The 24076-nt window shown below is 37.9% G+C and overlaps 1 protein-coding gene and 1 non-coding gene across 2 annotated transcripts; one reads left to right on the top strand and one right to left on the bottom strand.

Moving 5' to 3' along the window:
• Window positions 1-54: 54 nt before the first annotated feature.
• VhaAC39-1 (V-type proton ATPase subunit VhaAC39-1) lies at window positions 55-23365 on the bottom strand. The gene is made up of 7 exons (XM_069842479.1): window positions 23056-23365; window positions 22791-22962; window positions 22050-22228; window positions 17129-17286; window positions 15830-16006; window positions 15674-15751; window positions 55-2184 (listed from the first exon to the last, which is right to left on the bottom strand). Exons 1-7 carry the CDS (start codon window positions 23174-23176, stop codon window positions 2023-2025), a joined length of 1047 nt encoding a protein of 348 aa, XP_069698580.1. The 5' UTR covers window positions 23177-23365; the 3' UTR covers window positions 55-2022.
• On the top strand, window positions 16909-16980 carry TRNAY-GUA (transfer RNA tyrosine (anticodon GUA)). The gene has a single exon. It is a non-coding gene; the product is annotated as a tRNA-Tyr (tRNA).
• Window positions 23366-24076: the final 711 nt, after the last annotated feature.

Here is a 24076-nt window from a genome sequence, read left to right as displayed (position 1 = left end):
AATTGTTTTCTCTTCCTCTAAATGGCCCTGGGGAAACTTACTTTCTGATACGCCTCGTAATATAATATGTTTTTTAATCTAAGTTTTCTTTGCCTACTGCATGTACTATGTTTGATAACAAATTAAATATGAAAGTACGAAATATACAGATGTCAGAGAACTTGAGACAATATAATTTCAATCTGCAAGCATTCCACTCTTAATCAGCTACAGCATCATCACATGTGAGAACTGCTTAGAAGAACAAATGAATAGTAGTCATTATTATGTTCTAAATGAATAGTAGTCATTGTTATGTTCTATATTGCGAAGGATTTTTGGACCTGTAAGGGATGGTGAAACTTGGAAAATAAGATGTAACAACGAATTATACCAGCTTTATGAGTCTCCCGATATAATAACATCCATTAAGATTGCTCGTCTGAGATGGGCAGGGCATGTTAAGAGAATGGATGAATGTGAAATACCTAGGAAGGTGATGGAATATGGAATTGCTGGAGGAAGAAGAGTTGGAAGGCCAAAGCTACGATGGATGGACTGTGTTATGGACGACATTAAGTGGCTTGGAGTGAAGAACTGGTGGACGGTGGCTAAAGATCGAGACCGATGGAGAAGAATTCTTAAGGAAGCCGAGGCCCGATCCGGGCTGTAGCACTATGCATGATGATTGTTATGTTCTAATGTGAAGTATAGTCTCAAACAGCGAATATTTGTGTTTATCAGGTAATTTTCATGGAAAGCATGAGAAAAATTTCACAGAAAGCTGCTGGAACACATGTTAAATCCATCTGCTTTTCAAAGTGACGCTCAGTAATGGCGCTGTTATTTAAATAAATGATAACTTAACAAAGTTACTTTTATTAGTAATGAAGTAACGAAAATATTATTTTTGTCTCTTGTAACAAATTTTGTTTTAAGTATCTCAGAGAAAGTAATTAGGCCTTCTCATATCCACTCAGTTTGTTGCAGCAACTATATTTTCACTGTCTCCCCCCTCCCCCCAGCTGGTCACTCGGTCATACTCTGCGCAACAATAGAGTCTGCTATGAAATAAATTTAAATAGTCGTGCATATATGATTCTTATAGATACTGTGGTCACATCTTGTCAATTAGATTTAATTTATATACTTTTACTTGAAAATTTTATGTGTAGCAAAGAGAATAACTGCAGTCACGTGACTCGAGAATAACGTCCAATCCCTGATAATTTTGTTGAAAGTAACTGTGTGTTCATAGCTGTAGCTGCACTTTTAAAAAGTAACTTACCCAACTCTGCTTATGGTTTTGCATCAAGAAACAATTCTGCAACTCCCTATATTGTACTATGGATGCCACAATCGACTTTTTTTTTTTTAATTTGCCTCAAACACGTATGAAAAATTAATAACCTATAACATACTTGAACTAGCCAGAAATGGTGAGTGTATAGAAGGAAATATCGCTAGTTCTCAAACTACAGCTATGCATTCTCTATTATTTTCAATTGTCAAATTAAAGACATTTCTTACACGAGAGCCAGATGTAGAGGATTTTACAGAATTTGAAGTGGGAATGTACCTGCAGCCCACAGTGACATTATCGCAACAGACGATGTATGAAACATGATCAACAGCTTGTTGCCCCTAAACCAATAATAGTGCAGAGAAATAGTGGGCATGACAAGAAAAAAAATAGTGGGGTATCACTATGTCTCCTGCTACTTCTATCTCTATCTACAGACAAAATAGTAAACCCCGAATTTCAATGTTTTCTTTTTTTTCGGTAAGCAGAAATAGTGCAAATTGGATACAGAATCATTACTGGGACACTAACAAACACGACTGTAAAAATAACACACTTTTCCCATCCACCAAATTTCAGTAATACTGGAATGCTGAATTGCTACTGGGCAACGTTTACACTTACAACTGCGTCGATTTTTTTCCCAAAATCATAAGGAATGATATAAAAATGAATTTCGGGTTGCTGCCCTCTGATATAGGGGTTGGCAGTATGGGACATCCCGTCACAATGAAGTGAACTCAAAAGATGGGTATGTAATTGTCAATCTTGGCTCTGTGCTTCTGGGCGACACATTCAGAGATCCAGACAATGTTGCGGCACTCCTGCTCCTTCAGCTTCAGGTATGAGTAAAACACACCAAAATGGAACTGCTGCAGGAACGCATTCACGTTCAGTCGGACCTGTAACACATAGGAGTTCCAGTTCTTATGTGAAACTCGGGAGTTCATAAAGTCACACCATACAAGATTTATCCCAAAGTAATGCACCACTTCTTTTCCTTCCACAGCTCACACAATATGCAGCAAAGTATGAGGATCATTTCATAAGTCATGGCAACTATGTTATATCTTCCGAATAACCGAAAATGTGGTTAGTTCAGTATATATGTTTGAAAACCTGCTGTACACCGTATGAGATGAATCAGATTGCATCTGTGTGCATTGATGACTAGTTGACAGCACACGCAAAAGTTAGTAATGCTAGAGCTGTGCTCCAAGATGGATGTAAGTGAAGTTGAACAGCGGTCATATGTGAAAATTGCAGTTCTTCGTGGCAGAAATGCTCTTCAGTGTCATTCTGAGCTACGAGAAGGAATTGAAGAGAGGTGGTACACATAGATGAATTGCACACAGTCGATGGTATTCAACACCTACATCATCATTGGGGGATTATTTTGTAGGGTGTTAGCTATGAGCAATGAAACTAAGGAGATATTTTACAATCAACTAGAGAATGTATTTGACAGTACTCCTAAACACGACATGAAAATACTGGGTGTTCATTTTAAAGTGTGTCATGATGTCACTGTTGTTGGGTCACCGATTTGAAGCGAGTTTCAGCTTATATGTTAGAGAAGTTGCCTATTATTTAAGGCATTCTTCAATCTGAACTTGAGAACGTGTACGGTATAACTTGAACGTCGTAGCAACAGATGGCGGTCTGTATGGTCTATGTGCTACCATAACCTCTTTCGAACTGTGTTTTGTGCCGGCAAGTCGTACGCAGGGTATTTGTTATCATCGGTTGCATACGGTAACATTCCACAACACAAATCAAATGCTCCGTGTCCATGTTGACCGTCGAAGTTAATGTCAACAAATACATAAGTAATCGTCTTAACCCTCTCCCCATATCCCGACAGTATGTATTTCCAAACAGTTCACATTCCTGCCACTGCCGGCGTTACTGTACGTATCGGTATGTACTCTTCAGAATGAACGCCGTACTTGCTAGGCAACTTCTCTGCCTCATAGGTTATACACCTTTGCGGAAGTGTAGGAAGATTGAATTCTCTAGGCTCATCGGCTAGCCACATGACGGCATACAGCAAGCCATGACACATTTTGAACTGAACACCCAGTAGTTTTAGGTGATTTTAATGCCAAGGTTGGCAAAGAAGCCTTTTTAGCTCCAGCATGTGTACAACATAGTTTACATGATGCAACAAACGATAATGGGAAGAAAATGGTAGAATTCGCAATCGGATGAGATTTAACAGTTGGTGGAACATGGTTTCCACACAAAAACATACATAAAGAGACATGGCGCTCCCCAAATGGCCAAATATCAAACTAGATAGACCATATATTGACGGATAGAAGACATAGTTCAGCTGTAAAGGATATAAGAAGCCTAAGAGGAGCGGATATAGGATCAGACCCTATCTAGCCAGGTTAAGAGGAAGACTGAGATCAAGATGGTGGAACTGTGTACGAGTGGATGTGAATAGATTAGGAATAAGGAATTGGAGGGAGTTGGCGATGGATAGAGAGCCATAGAGGAGGTTAAGGCCCACTTGGGCTGTAATACCAAATAAGAAGAAGGAGCTATGAGTAATGTAATTTGCTTCCTTTTGTGCATAATTAAAACAATGATTTCTATTTATGCATCTTTCAATTTTCCTTACCCATCGTCTCCTGTACCCGGATCCAATTTGGTACTATAGTCGCGACGCTGTTATTTCCAGCGTGACTCCGCCTCTTTGCTTACGTCTTAGGAAGTGAAGGCTCTATAAAGTCTAGGTAGGTAGTATCGTTCGCCATTTTTGTTCTTTCGTTCCCGAGCTACCATATGAGGAATCTATTTGCCACACCGTTAAACATTACCATGTCGTAGCTCCTTTGATAATAAATCAAACGCAATGTAATTCAGCAAATAATTGAACAGCAAATAACGTCTTCGTGTGCTTTCTGCTAATGCCAACGAAAGAGGCAAAATGGCGGGCGATTATATTAAGTATTTATCGAGCCCTAACAAATGAATGTCTTCATAAGCGAATCACAAGATGCACACGTTTAAATGTAGCCGACCTGCAACGCGATTGGCTGCTGGAAATTAGAGTGACGGGACTATAGCATTGCGAAGCACATTCCAGTGATCTTCAATCGCATATAATGAATTTCTATTCCTGCAGCTTTATTGGCTAGTATAATATAGTTGTCATGACTTATGAAATGACCCTCATATATCTTTCAGGGGGAAAAAAAAATACTTTCATACATAAACACCATCTCTCAACAATCTCGTACCAATTCAGAACTCGAAATCTGCATTTTTTCTTTTACGAATGGCGGATACCTTACTGTTCGTCATTCTCCCATATGAAGTCAGTTGTGTAGACCAATTTACCGACAGAGTCGTTGCCCAGGGTGCGCCATAGGAGGTTGCATTGATAAACAACTTGACACCCAAGTGTTCATCATATTATAACATGCAAAATTCACCACAAAAGTAATGTGGCAGTGGTCGTGGTAGTAGGAACTTTTTAAAATGGTACGGTCAGGTTTCATGACTAACCACTAGTTGCAGCAGCTCCAGGTCATTTGCCCAGAATCAAATTGCATAACAAACAATGATATACATTCGTACCAGTATGTGTGAGAGTCTTCCGTGTTTCTTACTTTCTTTCTATTGCTTATTTTTTTAGATTACTGTATTGTATTAATACACCTTTTATTTAATTTCACATCAGAACATTTCTCACTTTAAGACCCATAGATTAAGAAATGTACTTAAAAATTGAAGTGAAATTCAATAAAAGGTGTATCAATATAATGGTGTCAAAACTGTTTTTAAAATAATATAATATTTTTTATGCTGTACACTGACATGTAACCATTTGTGCTTCTGCCTACTTTTTTCGATATGATAAAGAATCCTGTTCTGAACTTGGGACATTCCTGATGTCGGATTCTGTTAGTCCTGTATGTAGGATGACTTATGAATATGGAAGTAAGAATTTAGCAGGATGATTAAAGATGAAAGTGATAATGATGGCGAAATGTGTCTGTAGTCTGATATCGAAAGTAACTCAGCATTTGCACTTAGTGGGTTCAGGTAAAACTCCACAGAAAACCTCAACCAGACAACTTGCCCCAACTGGAATTCGATCCAGGGTCCTGTAATTTCGTAGTCAAGCATACTGACCACTACTCCACAGCAGTGGACCTAAAAATAAAACGGTGGAATTACGGAGATTTGAACCAAGGTCCTCACACATCTTATCTTAGAAGCCAGAAAGAGTTAAGTCCAAAATCTCCATTTTGAGATACGGTGAGATAATGATCAACTTTACAACTTATATGTAACTGAAGAAGAATGGGTAAAACAAAGAAAAACTCCCTCCGGCACCGGGACTTGAACCCGGGTTTTCAGCTCTACGTGCTGACGCTTTATGTAAAGCAGAATTCCTGCACTGAAATCATATGTACTTCGGTACATCATAGTAATATTACATATAATATCGAAAAATATACGCAACTATTCACCCATAAAATCCTACACCATATATATGAATCAACCATAACCTAAATATCTATATTATAATGTACCGAAGTACATATGATATTTCCATGCAGATATTCTGCGTCATCATACGATGAAAGAGTAATGGAACGGAGAGAATTTTTCTCCATTCCATTACTCTTTCATCCTAAATATCTATGTCTTGGGGCTTACTTCCTTTTGCCTTTTGATACAAGACGTACTGTTCTACATCATTTGTTTGATTATCCCTACATTTGGTAAATGATGAACAGTGTAGAGACCTGATGACACACAACTTTTAAAGTATCGCTCTTCCCATTAGCAGTATCCCTTTGTTAGTGGACAAAAAAACACAGAAAATATACAATATAGACGATTCCTTTCAATACTAACTTATAGAACTCAAAAGACATTAAAAATTATGAAATATGAAGTACTTGAAATTAAATTAAGAAAATTTGGAAGTACTAAAAAGTTACTGGGGTTCCAATTATTTTATCTGCTAGAACAGTAACAGTAATGTCGCTTAGAAAACCAAATGACAAAATTACTCTTCATAGCAAGTGTTCCATTCAGAATTTAAAAAAAAAAAAAAAAAAAAAAATGTTGTACAAGTAAACTAACAGCTGAAGGAGGGGTGTAAGAAATAGCAATACAGTAGAACCTCGATTATCCATCTCTCGATTAACCGACCATCGGATTATCCTATGATCTCTCAATCACGTGTTCCACTACAAGCTGCACTTGAATAAGCAAAAACCCTAATGAAATTTTTAGTGAAAAAAAACACTTCATTCCCGGACACTGTTTTACTTCAGAGAAGTTAGAATGGAGATAAAAAAAATCCTGGAAGTAAAAGTTCAGAAAGTACTGACAGACGTCTTTAAATAAATAAAAAATAAGATAAGAAACAGAACAGATTATCCATCTTTTTCGTTTAGCCTTTCCTCTCTTCCCCTTCATTACGACGGATAACCGAGCTTCTACTGTATATTTACTGATATGTATAAGCATATCAAATAAAACAAATACCACGAACAAAATACTATAAAAATTACAACATTCGTGTGTTAAGATGAGTAATCCAACGAACACGACATCATCCTGCAATTTGCATATTTATATATAAGTAGAACACCTCTGACACGGAAACAATCTTATCTGTATGACCTGCATATCATTAACCTTACTCACTATGAGGATGAGAGAAAAAATAAGACCAGTTATGTAAGTTTTCTTATTTACTGGAAGTTCATGCCTTCTATTGTAACAGGCTCCACAGTAAGGAAAATCTGGGATTATATCTAAAATATAATAATATATTTTTTCCCAAAAATAATATACACTTATGAAAAAAAAAAAATTATTTGATTAACAATATTTTCACCGTTACAATATACACATATATAAAAACTAAATATAAACATTTACATAGAAATAATAAATTTTACAGGAGAAAAAGTTCGTTCAAAGGGCTGGACTCTGAAGGAGTACCCAAAACGCTCATTGCATTTCCACGTTGAATAGCAATACTTAAGCGTTGACGCAAATAAGTAGTGCAACAGTGATCACCAGTAATGGAGATCAAAATTTGGCCGATTTGAGATAACCAGAACTTCAGTGTCACGACTCCAAGGACCGAAGGTCTCCACAGCAAAGGGGACAAAGATATAATTGTCTAAAAGATGAGCATATTTATTGACTTTCTTCTTCACGGCTAATTCAGCAGCAGATGCTGTGCGTCTGGAGGTATTCAGTAAGTGAGATGGAGCTAGAGTGTCAACGCAAGTGAAGTCCCAAATTAAAGATTTTCCTCTAGACCATGGAATTAAGGTGAGACCATCAGGCCGTTTACCATCTGCGAGACTATTACCTGGTGGTTCCAAAAGAGACGGGATGCCACAAGAAGAGATCTTTTAATGATATCATTGAGTGATGTATGTCTGGGAATGCGACCCTTGCTCCTCGCACAGCTGAGTGCATGATGGCCGTAAATATCAGCAATTCCTCCGCAAATACATTGGTGTGGCTGGCAGAGTTTACACCCAAGGCGTAAAGCTATTGCGATTTTAAAGGATGTACTATCTATTAGAGTGCCGATGTGAGGAGAAAGTAATGCAATAACTACTGAAGCTTTCCTGGCGACGTGATAATTCGAAATTTTCTCAGGCTTCCAGCCAGGTCATAAGTTGGTGATCCACTGACATTTCGAGGATGTTCATCTTCCTCATCTTCAGGGTTAAATGATAACTGAGGGTACCCAGCTCCTTAATTTATAGTGCCAGAGGGAGTCAGCCGAGGAGCTGTGCGCCGATTGGCTGTCATTAGTGCGGACCGCGGCGAGAACGCGGCCGACGTGTCGTCTTGCTTTGTGCTTTCCGGCTGAATGACCTTGGGTCTCACGGTGAGCTCGGCGGACGAGTTCTCATGTGTCCTCCGCTGATGACAGCCCGTCGTCCGGGCGGTGAGAGCCCGAAAAATCCGGATTGGCTGAACATTGCATTGAAAAAAGCCATATGGCTAATTTCAATAACACCGAGGTCCTGGTAAAGTGTGCGGGCTATTGGCCATAGCGGCGGAACGCAGTAACCTGAACCGGGACTCGGGCCTCCAACTAAGCGCGGCATGGGCACCGGCTATTAAATTTCTCACCGCCTGGACGACGGGCTGTTATCAGCAGAGGACACATGAGAACTCGTCTGCCGAGCCCACTGTGAGACCCAAGGTCATTCAGCCGGAAAGCACAAAGCAAGACGACACATCGGCCGCGTTCTCGCCACGGTCCGCACTAATAACAGCCAATCGGCGCACAGCTCCTCGGCTGACTCCCTCTGGCACTATAAATTAAGGAGCTGGGTACCGTCAGATATCATTTAACCCTGAAGATGAGGAAGATGAACATCCTCGAAACGTCAGTGGATCACCAACTTATGACCTGGCTGGAATCCCGAGAAAATTTCGAATTAGAAAGTAATGCGTGTAACCAAGCTCCAGACTCACTCTCTTGAAGAGCTAGGAGACGTGCAATGTCTTGTTCGGATTTGAAAGAAAGGAGTTTATCTAAAATTTTTTGGGAAAAGATAACGTCCCACTGCTTTTGAAATTCAGGATGGGCAGGAGGATGAGTGGTTTGTGAGGAAGTATACCAACTAGTCAGAGTATCACGCACATGACAGATTTCAGCTGCATCACTGTATAAAGGACAGAGCGATTTGATACAATGGAAAACTCCAAAGGCAGAAGAAAGAAAAGCAGGTATACAAACGTCAGAAAGTTTCTGAATGCCCACACCACCAAATTTAATTGGGAGAGAGGCTTGAGTCCAACTAGTATCGGTAAAACTTATATTTAGGATCATTTCCAAACTGGATCGAAAAAAGAGCATCAGCTTTATGTAGGAAAGATGGAAGAAGCCATAAAATAAGGTTCACAGTGAAAACATTCCCAATTTTGTCGTCCTCAAGGAAAGAGTAGGACAAGCATTTGCAAGCGTTACTACAGACATTCTTGCCAAAGTGTAGATAAACTCAATATCGTTATGATGTGTGTTGTGCTGTTAATGGTGCACATATTGAAACTTACTAATGTTGTTTGAAGTTAATTAAAACTTACTAATATTGTTCGGAATGAGTTAAAACTTACTAATGTTGTTTAAAACTTACTCATGCTCTTCGGAAAGAGTTAAAACTTACTAATGTTGTTTGGAATGAGTTAAAACTTACTGTTGTTGTTCAGAATGAGTTAAAACTTACTAATGTTGTTCGGAATGAGTTATAACTTACGCATGTTGTTCAGAATGAGTTAAAACTTACTGATGCTGTTCAGAATGAGTTAAAACTTACTAATGTTGTTCGGAATGAATTACTGGATTTAAAAAACGCACTTTCAATGCATTACACTAGGCCATTTGTTATCTTGTGAAACCTAACTGCGTGTCAGAGGAAGAAGAAAGTGGACTGAGAAGCTTCCCTCCCTCGCTATGCTTCTACTCATAGCTAGCCAGCTCACTTGCCCTCACCATAAGGTTCTTACCATATCCTACAGCACACGCTTGCATTTGGTTTCACAAGATAACAAATGACCTATAACATCTATTTCACAGCAAACTCATGAAATCTCAGCATTCATTCTCAGAGACCCTGTATAATGTAGTTAATGACCTGAGGATGCTATAATCTCTACTCTTAGCCCTTCTTTGAGGAACCTGCATTTAAGAAAAAAATAATTAGTTCCCTAGAGCAGGGGTGCCCAAACATTTTTATTTGGAGGACCAACGACTACAAGGATGATCAATTTTGGGCCATATGCTATACAGAAAAACTTTATTTATATGGTTTTATGGGAGTTTGAAGAAAAAAAAAACGCACGAGAAAAACATATAACTGAAATAACATTTTTAATAACATCTGAAAAAGCATTTGAAAACTATATGGAGAGAACGAGTTAAGTTAATTTGGTGAAATTTTCACAAGAGAACATTATAACTTCAAACACAGTTAAGCCATGTTTGAGTCTATAATACAGCACTCAAATTTATAATACATAATCTTGAAGAAGGTAAGATTATTTGTAGAAAATCTTAATTGCTTAGAGCCAAAACTGCCTGATATGTTACAAACTTCAATTCAGAAGATTTTACGACATTGACTTACATTGTTCTTCCCGTGTGATCATTTAATAACATGTGATTATTTTACAAAAAAAAAAAAAAAAAACTCTGATATTTTGGACTGTTTACTCCTAAGGAATAAACCGTGCTCTCTTTCGTAACTTGTTCAGTTACATCATGGTGCGTTACGAAATGTTTCGCTGTTTCTAAAGCAATAACAGTGTCATCTCCATCATCATCTCATCACAGGTGTAGAGTAGACCAGCCTCCTATGGCACACCCTGGGTGACTCTGTCAGTAAATTGGCCTACACAACTGGCTCCATATGGGTGAAGGACAAACCATTAAATACCCGCCATTAAGAGGGGGGCAGTGAGAGAAGAAATTACATAATTCACATCTATCAAAAACAGAATCATCAAAGTCAGCGATCCCAGAAATGTGTCCCCTCTCTGTACATCAGCATACTACCCACTGAATAGTCTCATTCCCAAAAACATAAATAAATAAATAAATAAATAAATAAACAAGATAAATAACTTAATACGTCATATCTCCATCCATAAACAATGCTTTATCAAGTGTAGAGATTACAATGATAACAGATCTACACAGATATGTGAATTTGATTACCAAGGCTACAATTTCCCATACTAATGCAAGATCACAGATGATTCGTTACTTCTAGTAGAAAACAGATAAGTACAGCATTATCTCCACTCTGTTGACGTACATTGCACGTAAGAAAGTTCCAGATGTAAACAACTTCAGGCTTGCACACAGACCAGACAATGAATCTAGTGAAGCACACTTGCTTTTTGTAAACAACGGTTCAGAGCATTAATTTGAATCTACATTTGAAACGCAGCCACCATGGTGGTCTAGTGCCTACAACACTGGACTTATAACCCTGTGGACCCAGGTTCGAACCCCGGTGTCCCTGATTTATAACTTGTGTTGGACATGTCCATGGTTCAGTGACACAGGGGTTTTCTCTGGGAGCTCCAGTTTCCCTGAGGCATCCATTATCATCTCATCCCACTGCGGGTGTAGCGTAGACCAGCTTCCTATGGCGCACCCTGAACCAACACTTTCAAACTTAGTGGCATTACTTATACCAGAGTAGGGGTACTGCTTGCTCGTTTAATAGCTAGTTCGAATATTAGCTTTTAGTATCTAAAACTTCGTTCCCTGATAATAATCACAGATCAGTTTCATAAAGACTTGAGAGACTGAAAGAGATTCTTCAATCACTGAGATGACTTGAGGAAACTGATGGCATGTGTGTTACTGGTTCTGTTAAGAAATCTTCCATATAAATTTAACTGGATTTATCTATAACACCTCTGAAGTGTAAATACCCTATACTTTCGTTCAACAGTGTTCAACAATAGTCATAATATTTAAGACGTCTTCACGGTTCAGTTTCCAAATTAATGAATTGTAAATATGCTATGTAAAACTCCTTTATGAGTAATAAATGTTTTTAAACTTGTTAAAAGTAATTCAAGCATAAGTGAATTTATTGGGGACAGAGATTTATAGGCACATATACATCTCAGCACCTGAATAAAGTTTCAAAAACCTGTTTACACTCTGTGACTTCCAAACCAAAGATCACCTTTATATTCACATAAATGTAATTAAAATAGGAATAAAAGAGAATAAATTATTACTATAGTCACGTCGCTGTTATTCCCGGCGTGACTCCTCCTCTTTGCTTATGTCTTAGGAAGTGAAGGCTCTATAAAGTCTAAGTAGGTAGTATCGTTCACCATTTTTGTTTTTTCATTACGCAGCTACCATATGAGGAATCTATTTGCCGCACCGTTAAACATTATATCGTACCTCCTATGATATAAATCAAACGCACTGTAATTCAGCAAATAATTGAGTGGCAAATAACGTCCTCGTGTGCTTTCTGCAAATGCCAACGAAAGAGCCAAAATGGCGGGCGATTATATTAAGTATTAGCGAGCCTTAGGAACTTCAAAACGTCTTCATCAGTGAATCGCAAGACGCACACGTTTAAATGTAGCCGACCTGAAACGTAATGGACTGCCAGAAATTAGAGCAACAGGACTATAGGGATACCATAAAACGGTAAATAAAATACATCAAAGTCGGTAAATAAAACTGTTCCAATTCGTGGAAAACATCGTTATTTAAACATGTAAACCATGAAGAAAAAATTTGAATTTAAACACGGAAATCACTTTAAAAAACATTCATTCCCCTACAGGCTTCCTCGATATTAATGAGATCGGTTACATATTAGATGGAGAGGCTGCAGGTGTTACGTGCTGTCTCTTCTCACTTTATAGATCTCTTGGGTATGGAACAACAAGTTTTGATGGAGAAATCATTGCAATAAGTGAAAGTCTCAGGAATCTTCTATGCCACATCAATAAATTTAAAAATGCAGTTATATTGTCAGACTCCAAAGCAGCTATTCTATCAATAGTCTCTAAACACACACCTTCATCTCAAACAGCAGAAATAACTAAAATGCTCTCTCAATTAATATCACTGAATAAAAGAATTATATTCCAATGGATACCATCCCATTGTGGAATCCTGGGAAACGAGAATGCGGATGCTTTAGCAAAGAAGGGCAGCACTGCTACTTACAGACCTGTTACTAAATCTACGTATTACTCTGTGAAAAGATTTATTAAATCTACATACTTAGACTTCAACAAACAAAATTTGATAACACAATCCCAAGGGAAAAAATGGAACTCTCTGCATCAAAATCCACAGTTAATTCCCGATTTACCACGAAAATCGTCTGTAGCTGCATTTAGATTGGCAACAGGCCATGATTGTTTGGCCAAGCATCTGCATAGAATTGGAATATATCAATCCCCTATCTGTCCATTGTGCAACTCAAACCAAGAAATGGATTCGGAACACCTCAAAATCTGTGCTTCAGTGGCTGGTCATGATAATATCTTTGAAAAATATTGGAGTGCAAGAGGTCAAATGACTTTATTGTCAAACGCCTGGCATTAGAAAACAACAACATATTAGATGGAGAAAAGTGTCACGTGAATATCAAAAAGTCCACTGCTGTGGAGTAATGATTAGCATGCCTGACCGTGGAACTATCAGGTCCAGTTCAAATCCTGGTTGGGACAAATTACCTGCATGGATAAATATATAATAGGATGCGAAACTGTGGTCAGCACCATCTGGCCGTAGGGGGCTGAAATAGGATGATCAGCGCCCAACGTCGTAAGTGGTAAACATTAGAACTACGTGTTGGGTACATTACCCAGAGTTCTCTATTTATCCATTCGAGATATTGCTCGAGAGTGAGGAGACGAGATGGCAGATAGAAACTTGCTAATAAGTGAACATAAAGTGATGCGTGTGTGTATAAGCAGTGTATGTTAAACAGTGATGTTTATGGACGTTGTAAAAATAATGTTGTTGAATGTATTGTAAAGTAATAGTAATATAATAAATTGAACTATCTAAGCAGTAGTTGCAGACTTTTCCATTGCGCTGTACAATAAATACCAAAAGAATACAATCCCAATTATCTAACCTTTTGCTTTATTTTTTGTCTCTGTCTGGTTATATTTTAATCGGGTAGTGTAAAACACATCGTCTCTTTTATCTTCCTGTTGGCTCAGGTAAGAATTTTCAGTAGAATATGCTGTGAGGAATAAAACTGTAAATATTTATTTTAAATTGGGTTAGTTTTGAATATCGATGAGGATGGGAGGGAATACTTTCTGCACAGTTTAACATTTTCGTCACCAGGTGCGCTGCTAAATGCATGGAGTAATTACTCTTTTCGCTACTTGGTGCGCTGCTAGATGTAATAACGCCCCTCCCACAAACAGATGGCAGCAAGATCAATTTCTACAACAGCGCCTCTAGTATGTGTTACGGGAAACTCAGTAAGTTTCGCATCCTATTATATATTTATCCATGTTACCTGGGTGAGGATTTTCAGGGATTTTCCCTCAACCCATTAAGAGCAAATACTGGGTAACTTTCTGTGCTGGACCCTGCACTTATTTCACTGACATTTACACCTTCATCTCATTCAGATGCTAAATAACCATAGGAGTTGATAAAGCGTCGTAAAATAACCAGTTTAAAAAAAATATATATGAAAAACATTAAAGCTATGTTCATATTTACACTGACAGACCGCTTACAGCCGAACTATCAAAATAAATTATTTTTTAGTCTTTGTTGCGTACTCTTGCTGAAAATGTGGTAAATATCTTTTACATAGCCTATTTCTTCTTATTGTGTTACAGTCCTAGTAATAAACCTTGTATAATTTTTATGCGACACTTGTACAGAACTGGGACGGAAAACATTACTAATAAACCATGCATAAGCAATGGATGTATAAGAAGCATGTAGCTATATCTGAGAATTGCTTCACATTAATTATAGACACGACACCCCTCATTTAGAGAGAAAAAAAAAATGACTGCCTTTTAACAGCTGTTCGTTCGATTGTCATTTTATGACGATGGTTGTTGCCTTGTAACCACAGAAGAACAAATCAAAGGGCACAGAATAATTAGAATAATATTGCTGTAGCTGTACCCTTTGATCAAAAGACAACATGGTTATCGATCAGGCCGTTGTGCTATCGCTACTTAGCATGGCACATTAACAGATGCAATAGAGAATCTCAGTTATTCTGTTACCTTTCGTAATAAAATAATGACGAGACTATGATGTAGTTGTGTATTGTGTAGTTATACACGACGTATGTAGTGATTATTAGTCACGAATTTACACACGACTTATAAACGAGCTATTCACTGTGTAAGTATAAGACAGTTAAACATATGGATGAGAGTTTTCATGAGTAAGATTTTAAGTGTGTAACAAACCCAAGAATTGTACATGTGTGAGAGAGAGATTTTCATTTTTCACAGCTGGGCAGTCATGCTTTCCACATGATAAAACATGGAAGAAAAACCCATTTTCGTACTTATTTTGAATATTTCATTGTCGAAAATAAAATAATGGGATTTAGTGATTGATAAATGTACGATTCAGTGACATTTGTAAAAAAAAAAAAAAAACCGCGTTCAATACAAAAAATTACCCATTTTCAAAAAAAAAAAAAAAAACAGGGAAAATAAGCAGAAATCGACACATATAACGATTGCAAAAACGTGTCTACAAAACGAGTCTCCTTCATACCTACAAAAATTTTAACTCTGACTCAATTAGCAGAAATTCGTGAAAAAAATCATTGTGGAAATTGGGAGTTCACTCACGATTACTGTCCAGAAAAGACAAATATTTACCTCATGTTCAAAAAATTTGTCTTCCAAGGTCTTCTCTCCAGGATTGTTGCCAGCCCCTTCAAACAGAGCACTGTATTCCTGCAAATAAACAAAAAATGGATAGAAAGGGACTGAAGTAATACCAGATCAAATAATGCTACCTATCTGGAGACTTACAGCATAGTATTCTGCAACTGCCTTCACTTGCTCGTAGTCATCAGCCCGAGCCAGTGCTGCCAATCCATCAGGATGCAACTTCCCACACCGAGGATATAGTTTAGCTCTGTCATCTTTCGTAAGTTCTGTTCCGAATGAGTTTATGGTGATGATAATAGCACGCCTGTCCGCTTCGAACTGGAACAAGAGAGACTGAACACTGCAGATATTCATATGTAACGTGATCTTAAAGCTGAACTGTGAAAACATTAGGCCTAGTGTAAGGTATGCATTCACGTTCATTATTTCTGCCTCTGAAGTTCCCAATTCCTGTATTAATTCTTCTCTGCATGTTGCCTTATTAATTATTCTGGAAAAGTCGCTAGCAAATGTGGTTCTATTTAAAAAAAATATATGAATGATACGAAATCTACTTCGAACAAGAGTAACAACAATCAAAAAGAGTAATGGAACAGAGAAAAATTCTCTCCGGCGCCGGGATTTGAACCCGGGTTTTCAGTTCTACGCGCTGATGCTTTATCCACTAAGCCACACCGGATACCACCCCAGAGTCGGACAGAATCGTCTCAGATTAAGTTTCAACTCTTGGGTTCCCTCTAGTGGCCGCCCTCTGCACTACGTCATAGATGTCTATGAACGTAGGACTGAAGTCCACACATGTCCTGAGGTGCACTCCGTTATGAGTGACTAGTTGGCCGGGATCCAACGGGATAAGTGGATAAAGCATCAGCACGTAGAGCTGAAAACCCGGGTTCAAATCCCGGCGCCGGAGAGAATTTTTCTACATTCCATTACTCTTTCATCGTATGATGAAACAGAATATCTGCATGGAAATATCATATGTACTTGGGTACATTAAAATATATATGATATGCGTAAATCACTTCGTGATTTAAGACGGCGCTTATTCCGTCGGATCCCGGCCAACTAGTCACTCATAACAAGTGCACCTCAGCACATGTGTGGACTTCGGTCCTACATTCATAGACATCTATGACGTAGTGCAGAGGGCGGCCACTAGAGGGAACCCAAGAGTTGGAACTTAATCTGAGACGATTCTGTCCGACGCCGGGGTGGTATCCGGTGTGGCTTAGTGGATAAAGCATCAGCATGTAGAGCTGAAAACCCGGGTTCAAATCCCGGCGCCGGAGAGAATTTTTCTCCGTTCCATTACTCTTTCATCGTATGATGACGCAGAATATCTGCATGGAAATATCATATGTACTTCGGTACATAAAAATAATATATAAGAGTAACAACATCTTACACTGTCTTGAGTAATATTAGAGAATCACTTACTGCAAGAATTTCACACATCACATCCGCAGTGGTGCCTCCCAACTCCTTGCAGAAGGTGAAGAAAGCCTCCAAGTAAGCCTTGTACAAAGTGTTACGGATGATTTCAATGTTCATTTCATCCAGATCCTGTTCACTGATACAGTCAACGAAGAAAGGAGCTGTAAGGCAATACAATCACGTTATTAACATGTGCAAAAATTAGACAGTGTCTCACATTAAAACAAGCTCACAAAGAACAGTGCAACACCTACGAGGATTGATCAAAACGTTTCCTGGTGGTGAATCTGCCACTACAAGCATGGACATTCCCTGCCAGATTATGTTTCAGCAGTTGGCACTTGTGATGAAAATCTTTACATTATTTGATCAAATTTATTTACGATCATGTTTCAATATTACACTACACAATCACTGGAAATTGTGTTTAGCCCTGCAAGGGGACTACTTTGAAGAGGATGATTTAAATTGGTATGTGATGTATTTTTATGTAATTCAGGATGCTAGTACGCTTCTATTATTAAATGTATGAAGAATACAAGTGCAGTATTAGTCGCCCATGATTGTAAAATTTACTAAAAGAAAAATTAAACTGTAGTGTTATCCACTAAGGATGAATAAGGAATACTCTGGAATTTCTGTGTATATTCCAATCATAATTTCATTTCACTCCATCCACTAGCAACACATTATGACGGAAAACTACAGGCAATAAACACATCCTTTAGACAACACTAATGAGTCATACTGACAATATTAAAAAAGTGATAAAACGGATAGTAACATAGGACTACAAGCACAATCATACACCCTGAAAACTATAAAATAAGAGACATACAGTACATACTTAGCAAAAATACTCCAAGGCCTCTAGAGATTGTAATCTAGTGGACATATCCGCAAATATTGTCAAATTGCAGGGAACAAAACAGCTGATTTTCTTTCAAAAAAAAAAAAAAAAAAGTAACGAACATGTTGTTGTTTTCTAATGCCAGGCATTTGACAATAAAGTCATTTGATCTCTTGCACTCCAATATTTTTCAAAGATATTATCATGACCAGCCAATGAAGCACAGATTTTGAGGTGTTCCGAATCCATTTCTTGGTTTGAGTTGCACAATGGGCAGTTAGGGGACTAATATATTCCAATTCTATGCAGGTGTTTGGCCAAACAATCATGGCCTGTTGCCAATCTAAATGCAGCTACAGACGATTTTCGTGGTAAATCGGGAATTAACTGTCGATTTTGATGCAGAGAGTTCCATTTTTTCCCTTGGGATTGAGTTATCAAATTTTGTTTGTTGAAGTCTAAGTATGTAGATTTAATAAATCTCTTCACAGAGTAATACGTAGATTTAGTAACAGGTCTGTATGTAGCAGTGCTGCCCTTCTTTGCTAAAGCATCCGCATTCTCGTTTCCCAGGATTCCACAATGGGATGGTATCCATTGGAATACAATAACTTTTAATGAGTGATATTAATTGAGAGAGCATTTTAGTTATTTCTGCTGTTTGAGATGAAGGTGTGTGTTTAGAGACTATTGATAGAATAGCTGCTTTGGAGTCTGACAATATAACTGCATTCCTAAATTTATTGATGTGGCATAGAAGATTCCTGAGACATTCACTTATTGCAATGATTTCACCATCAAAACTTGTTGTTCCATATCCAAGTGATCTATAAAGTCAGAAGAGACAGAACGTAACACCTGCACCGGCACCTTGTTCTCTGGAGATCAAGGATCTGTCGGTGTATAAATGAAGCCAGTTTTGTGGAGGGTACCTAATATTAATTGTCTCTAAAGACAATTAATATTGTAACAAAGTAACGAACATTAAACTAACATCAACCATAGCACGTCTTTTCATAATGCGAAAACTGGATCAGACAAAGTCCATCAAGCTTGTAAAGCAAAGCATATTGAAGACAGCACAAACAAATCATGGAACAATGTTTGAGGACAAATGTATCATTCCTGACTTATCAATCAATCTTCTTAATGTAACCAGCTGGTTGCTGACAACATAAAGTCCACTATAGTCTATCCACTTGTTGTTTTTCACGAGAAATGAGGGGTATTTTGATCGGTGTTCATTATAGATGCCTGTTGCTAGTAGCCAGAGTTGGGGTGTAGTCAATATATACTGCAGGGCTGTGTCTTCTGCAACTGGTACTGATGATGTTATTCCTGAGTTATCTACGAGGAAATCAGTTAACTACAGGCCTCAACTGTTCGACTTTACATTTAGTAAACAGAATTAATATACATCCCTCACCACATTGTACTCTCTGTAAGGATGCGAATTCCTCCATGAATAAAGAACATCTGCTGAAGTAAAAAGTGCTGGCATACCATAGCTGTTTAAGTTCGGATCTTTTTTTTTTTAAATCATGTTTTATTTTACAATGCTCGCAACTCCCGAGGTTATATCAGCATCGCCAGTGTGCCAGAATTTTTTCCCACAGGAGTTCTTTTACATGCCAGTAAATCTACTGACATGAGCCTGTCGAATTTAAGCACATTTAAATGCTATCGACCTGAACCGGGATCAAACCAGCAACCTTGGGCATAGAAGGCCAACCTAACCATTTTCCCCCTATTATTACATATGCTAGTGGATTATAGTGATTTTCTAGTTATCAGGTTGAATTTTCTTCTGCCAACTTTGTTTCGAATTTCAGTACTGACAAATACTACAGCTGCTAGTTACTTTCTAACTGTTATGTTCACAGCATCGTTTTTCTTTGAAGATGCTGCCAATGTTCATGAACAAAAGTTACTAGCAAGTGTTATTTTAAATTTGAACGTAATTATTAATTAATAATATAAATAAATAATACAGTAATAAATAAATAAACAACAAACATTTTAAAGAAGGCTTCGGTTTTTGGGGTTTGTATTAATCATTTCATGTAGTCAAAATAGTTTTTATTTTGGTTAGGTGTCATCCTAGATCATATATGTAACAGATATGTCGGGATTATAGGCTTTGAGGTTAACAACTTTTGTCAGGTTTACTAAGCTGCCATCTAGTTGTTTCATAAGGAGTCACGTCCTAATACCCATTTGAATTGCATTAGCGACTGTGCCTGTACCTGAAAAGGAAACTCTGTATCTCCAAATTTTCCCCATCGCGCCTAGCTTATGAACTCGCCGGAGAGACCTTTTACATAGAGGACCTGCGCCACCAGCTGCTACTACTGGCAACAGAACAATATGTGACACTACGCTCGGAGCTAAGAAGCAAGAAGAACCAGATCTGGGACGATTTCTACACCACACATGCGATGACATCACACGACTGGAAGAGGGCATCCTACAATCTCAGGCATGTGACCACATGCCTGGCAATACATGGCTTCCACTTCAAGCTGTGCAAAACCAAAAGCTACCATGATCCAAACCCCATGTGCGTATGTGATCTGTTGTTGTTGTTGTTTTCTAATGCCAGGCGTTTGACAATAAAGTCATTTGACCTCCTGCACTCCAATATTTTTCAAAAATATTATCATGGCCAGCCACTGAAGCACAGATTTTGAGGTGTTCCGAATTAGTTCAGTCTTCTTGGCTGATGTTATACCACCAGCATTCCATTGTAAGATGTTTAGTTGATTCTGTACCATTAAAGTAGTCCCCTCCCGGAGATCCGATTGGGGGACTATTTTACCTCCGGATAATTTTACCTTAATGGTACTCATTTCATATTGGAGTGGTTAAATGGCAAGTTGTAGCCGATTTAAGTGAACACCATACTTTAACATTTTGGTGGCTACTTCATTCACACACAACCCCCAGAATGTCTGGAGGACCACACCTGCTGTTGGTCGACGGGTCCATTGGACCTAGCTGGGAGATCTTGTTGATCACCAGCTTCCCTCCTTAAGCCACTGGAGGACGATTTTAGTGCCATAGCAGGTCAGCACTAGGAACAGAAAAGTAGAAAGAGGAGGAAGGAAAGGGAAATGAACCCCTAGGCCTCGAATGCTCTAATGCCGTCAGGGTCGAAGAAAGTAAGAGTTCAGTCAGAGGACTGGATAGGAAAGGGTAAAGAGGGAATTAGGTATTGAATAGAGGAAAATTATACCAAATTCAGTCATTAACTCATCAAGCTGACCAGTGCTAATTGATGAGTAGCCCTCCCTTTAGTTCAGCTCGTAAAATTATGCTTACTAACAGCTGCACCACAGGAAGGTAGGGATGGGACATTGGGTATTTGTCCAGGTTGGTTCCTTAAAGCCTTCAATGGGAAGGATTAATGGCTCTCCCCCCTGTATCCGAGTGTTTCTGTGACAGATACCGTGTACTTACGTGCAAACAAAGGAAAGAATCACTGACACAATTCTGTAGTGAGTGAACGGCAAGACCAATGTGTCAAATTAAGTAATTTGTGCTACAGTGACATCTATGCGCAATTCTCTCTTTAAATTAGCGACTGTGCTGCCATCTCGTGTTAGTTTACGGCAGACGGGTGGCGATCCTGGCGGTTCTTCTCTTCAAAGTGCTGCTGATTTTAACGTAGCGAGGAGTTATCTGTTACATATATGATCTAGGGTGTCATGAATCACAAAATGTTTAGTAGCAATAAATTTCATGTTGCCAGACAAAATACATTTTAATATTAGGTCCACCAGTCAATCGACCAACCAATCATAAATAAATTAATATTGTTTCAGTAAATAGCACTGTCATTATACCTGCTTTAGTGATAACTGCAAACAGTTGGCCACATTGAAAAGACGGCCATATTAGCTTCTTAGGAAATAATCTTACGTGAACTCCACTATATTTATTGCCAGAAAGACAATGAACATTACAGTTACAGGCATAGAAAAAAGAATTCAGTCCGGAAATGTTTTGATCAATCATCATAAGCAGATTAGGTTGCAAAAATAAATGAATAAATAAATAAATAAAACCATGTACCTAATGGTGTATCAACGAGTACAGCATTGTACAGCTCTGCAGGGGTTGCTGCCACATGAATGGCTTCCATCTGCTCGAAGCTGCCTAATGGGTGACATTTGGGAATCAGCTCTGAAATCGGCCGGTGGTGCAGTGTGCCAGTGATCAGCAAGATGATGTTGTCTATCATGTAACTGTACCTACAGAACAAAACAGTAACACTTTCATAATATGTCTTGATCATTCAACGAGGACGGCGAGACCTCATATGAACATAATTTGATTTCATAATCCCATGCCACATATTAAAATGGTCGTTAAACACGCTTTTTAGACAAAATATACCGTACTGATCATAATCACTGCAATAACAAGTCTTAATTCAGTATGACACATTTTTTCAGACACCTTATGAACTACCATTAAGTCTCTGTACATATTAATATAAATAAATCTGTGTAACCTATACTTATGAATAACAAAATACTTAAGCTTGCATCTCTCAACCCTTTGAGATTGCTGTTCTCTTAGACATACTCCACAATTCCGAAAACTTTTTTATTATTATTGTTTATAAATTTTAGTTACATATAAGTGCAACTGCACAACACACTAGTCTCCTAATAAACTCATACCAGCTGACATTCTGTCTACATCATTAACTTACAAAGTCTAACACGAAACATTATCAGGAACACTAATCTAACGCCTGTATAATTATTATAGACACTGAAGTTTGGAAGAGCAGGTACCACAACTTACGTAATAAAATCCAGAAACGTTGATAGAGGTTCTACAGCATGTTTCCTCATGTGTTGAAATTCTATTACCAGTTTCTCCCTGAGTTTATCGTCAATGACAGATACTTGCAGAGGACTTGGTTCATTAGCGAGAAAACTTCCATAGTCGGTTCCTTGGAGATGAAGTTTTAGGTCTGAAATGCAACATTGAAATTATTAATGAAAAACTATAACGATACACGCTAAAATGATACGAAATTATCGTAACACTTTTATTATTTTCTTACCTTCAAGTGTCTCACACTGAACAAGATTTAGGTAATCAGATTGCTTCAAAATACCGCACTTGAATCCTCTACAAAGGCCTTCCAAATAGCCACCATCAATGTTAAACATACACCCGATCATTTTAGTAGTCTTTTAATACTCCAGACTATGCAAAATATTGTTTTCTAGGTGAAAAATACAAATTCACAGTTCAAACAACCCAAAACCCTTTCGCCTACTTAAATGATCATATGACTAAAGGATATGACGTACGATCGTCACAAAGATTATCTAGCAGACGAAAATTCGACTGGCCTTCGAAATGGGCTGTGTTCCATTGACACAGAGCAAGGGATCGTTAGATTCTTTGTTAATATATTATGTCAATAATTATAATTATAGGAACGAAGAAACTGTTAATGAATACAAAGCACTAAATATTAATCATACATATGTGATTTTATACTATATCAACGAAATGTACAAATATGTTAACATAATAAATTATTATATAGAACACAGACAGTCACGAAGCTTGAGGTGATTTAGTGCATTTGTCACGATACAATGCTCCAAGCGGTTAGCAACTGAGACTACTGAACAATAGACTGTGCGATAGTAGCGATCCTAGCTGGTAGCAACTAAAGTTCAATTGTCATTGGATGCATATTCCCTGCGTATTGAGCTTTGTAACTGTATGTACTAAACTGTGCTGTAGAGCCACCTACTCTGGTATAGTACATAAATATTACAAGACAAGTATTATTAATAATTCATTCATAATATATTTTCGTAATAAAACTCAAAGAAACATTATCTCATTTCATTTCACAAACCTTACAATAATAACATGTTTAGTTTATTCCGATTGTTCTCGACACTTGGGGAGAGCAGGGGCGCAAGAAGTCTTCTTCACTCTAGAACAAATTTATAAATGTAATGTATTTTCAAATATGGAGTATTCATTGTGTCTAAATAAGAATCACTTACGCACTAATAATCTGCCATAATTCAACATAGGTAACGGAGATCTCCATGAAC

This window comes from Periplaneta americana, chromosome 12 (assembly GCF_040183065.1).
Source record: "Periplaneta americana isolate PAMFEO1 chromosome 12, P.americana_PAMFEO1_priV1, whole genome shotgun sequence".
In the NCBI taxonomy this organism is placed as follows: domain Eukaryota; kingdom Metazoa; phylum Arthropoda; class Insecta; order Blattodea; family Blattidae; genus Periplaneta; species Periplaneta americana.
The sequence above is the reverse complement of the archived record's forward strand: the minus strand, read 5'-3'. Positions and strand labels throughout refer to the sequence as shown.

Bases quoted from the DNA above. Each gene is read 5' to 3' on its own strand.
- VhaAC39-1 (XM_069842479.1), bottom strand. From the start codon at position 23,176: ATGATCGGGTGTATGTTTAACATTGATGGTGGCTATTTGGAAGGCCTT. The intron at 22,229-22,790 runs GTAAGTTGTGGT...TTTGTTCTGTAG, and splicing joins ACGTTTCTGGATTTTATTAC to GTACAGTTACATGATAGACA. The intron at 17,287-22,049 runs GTACATGGTTTT...ATTGCCTTACAG, and splicing joins ACTCGTTGATACACCATTAG to CTCCTTTCTTCGTTGACTGT.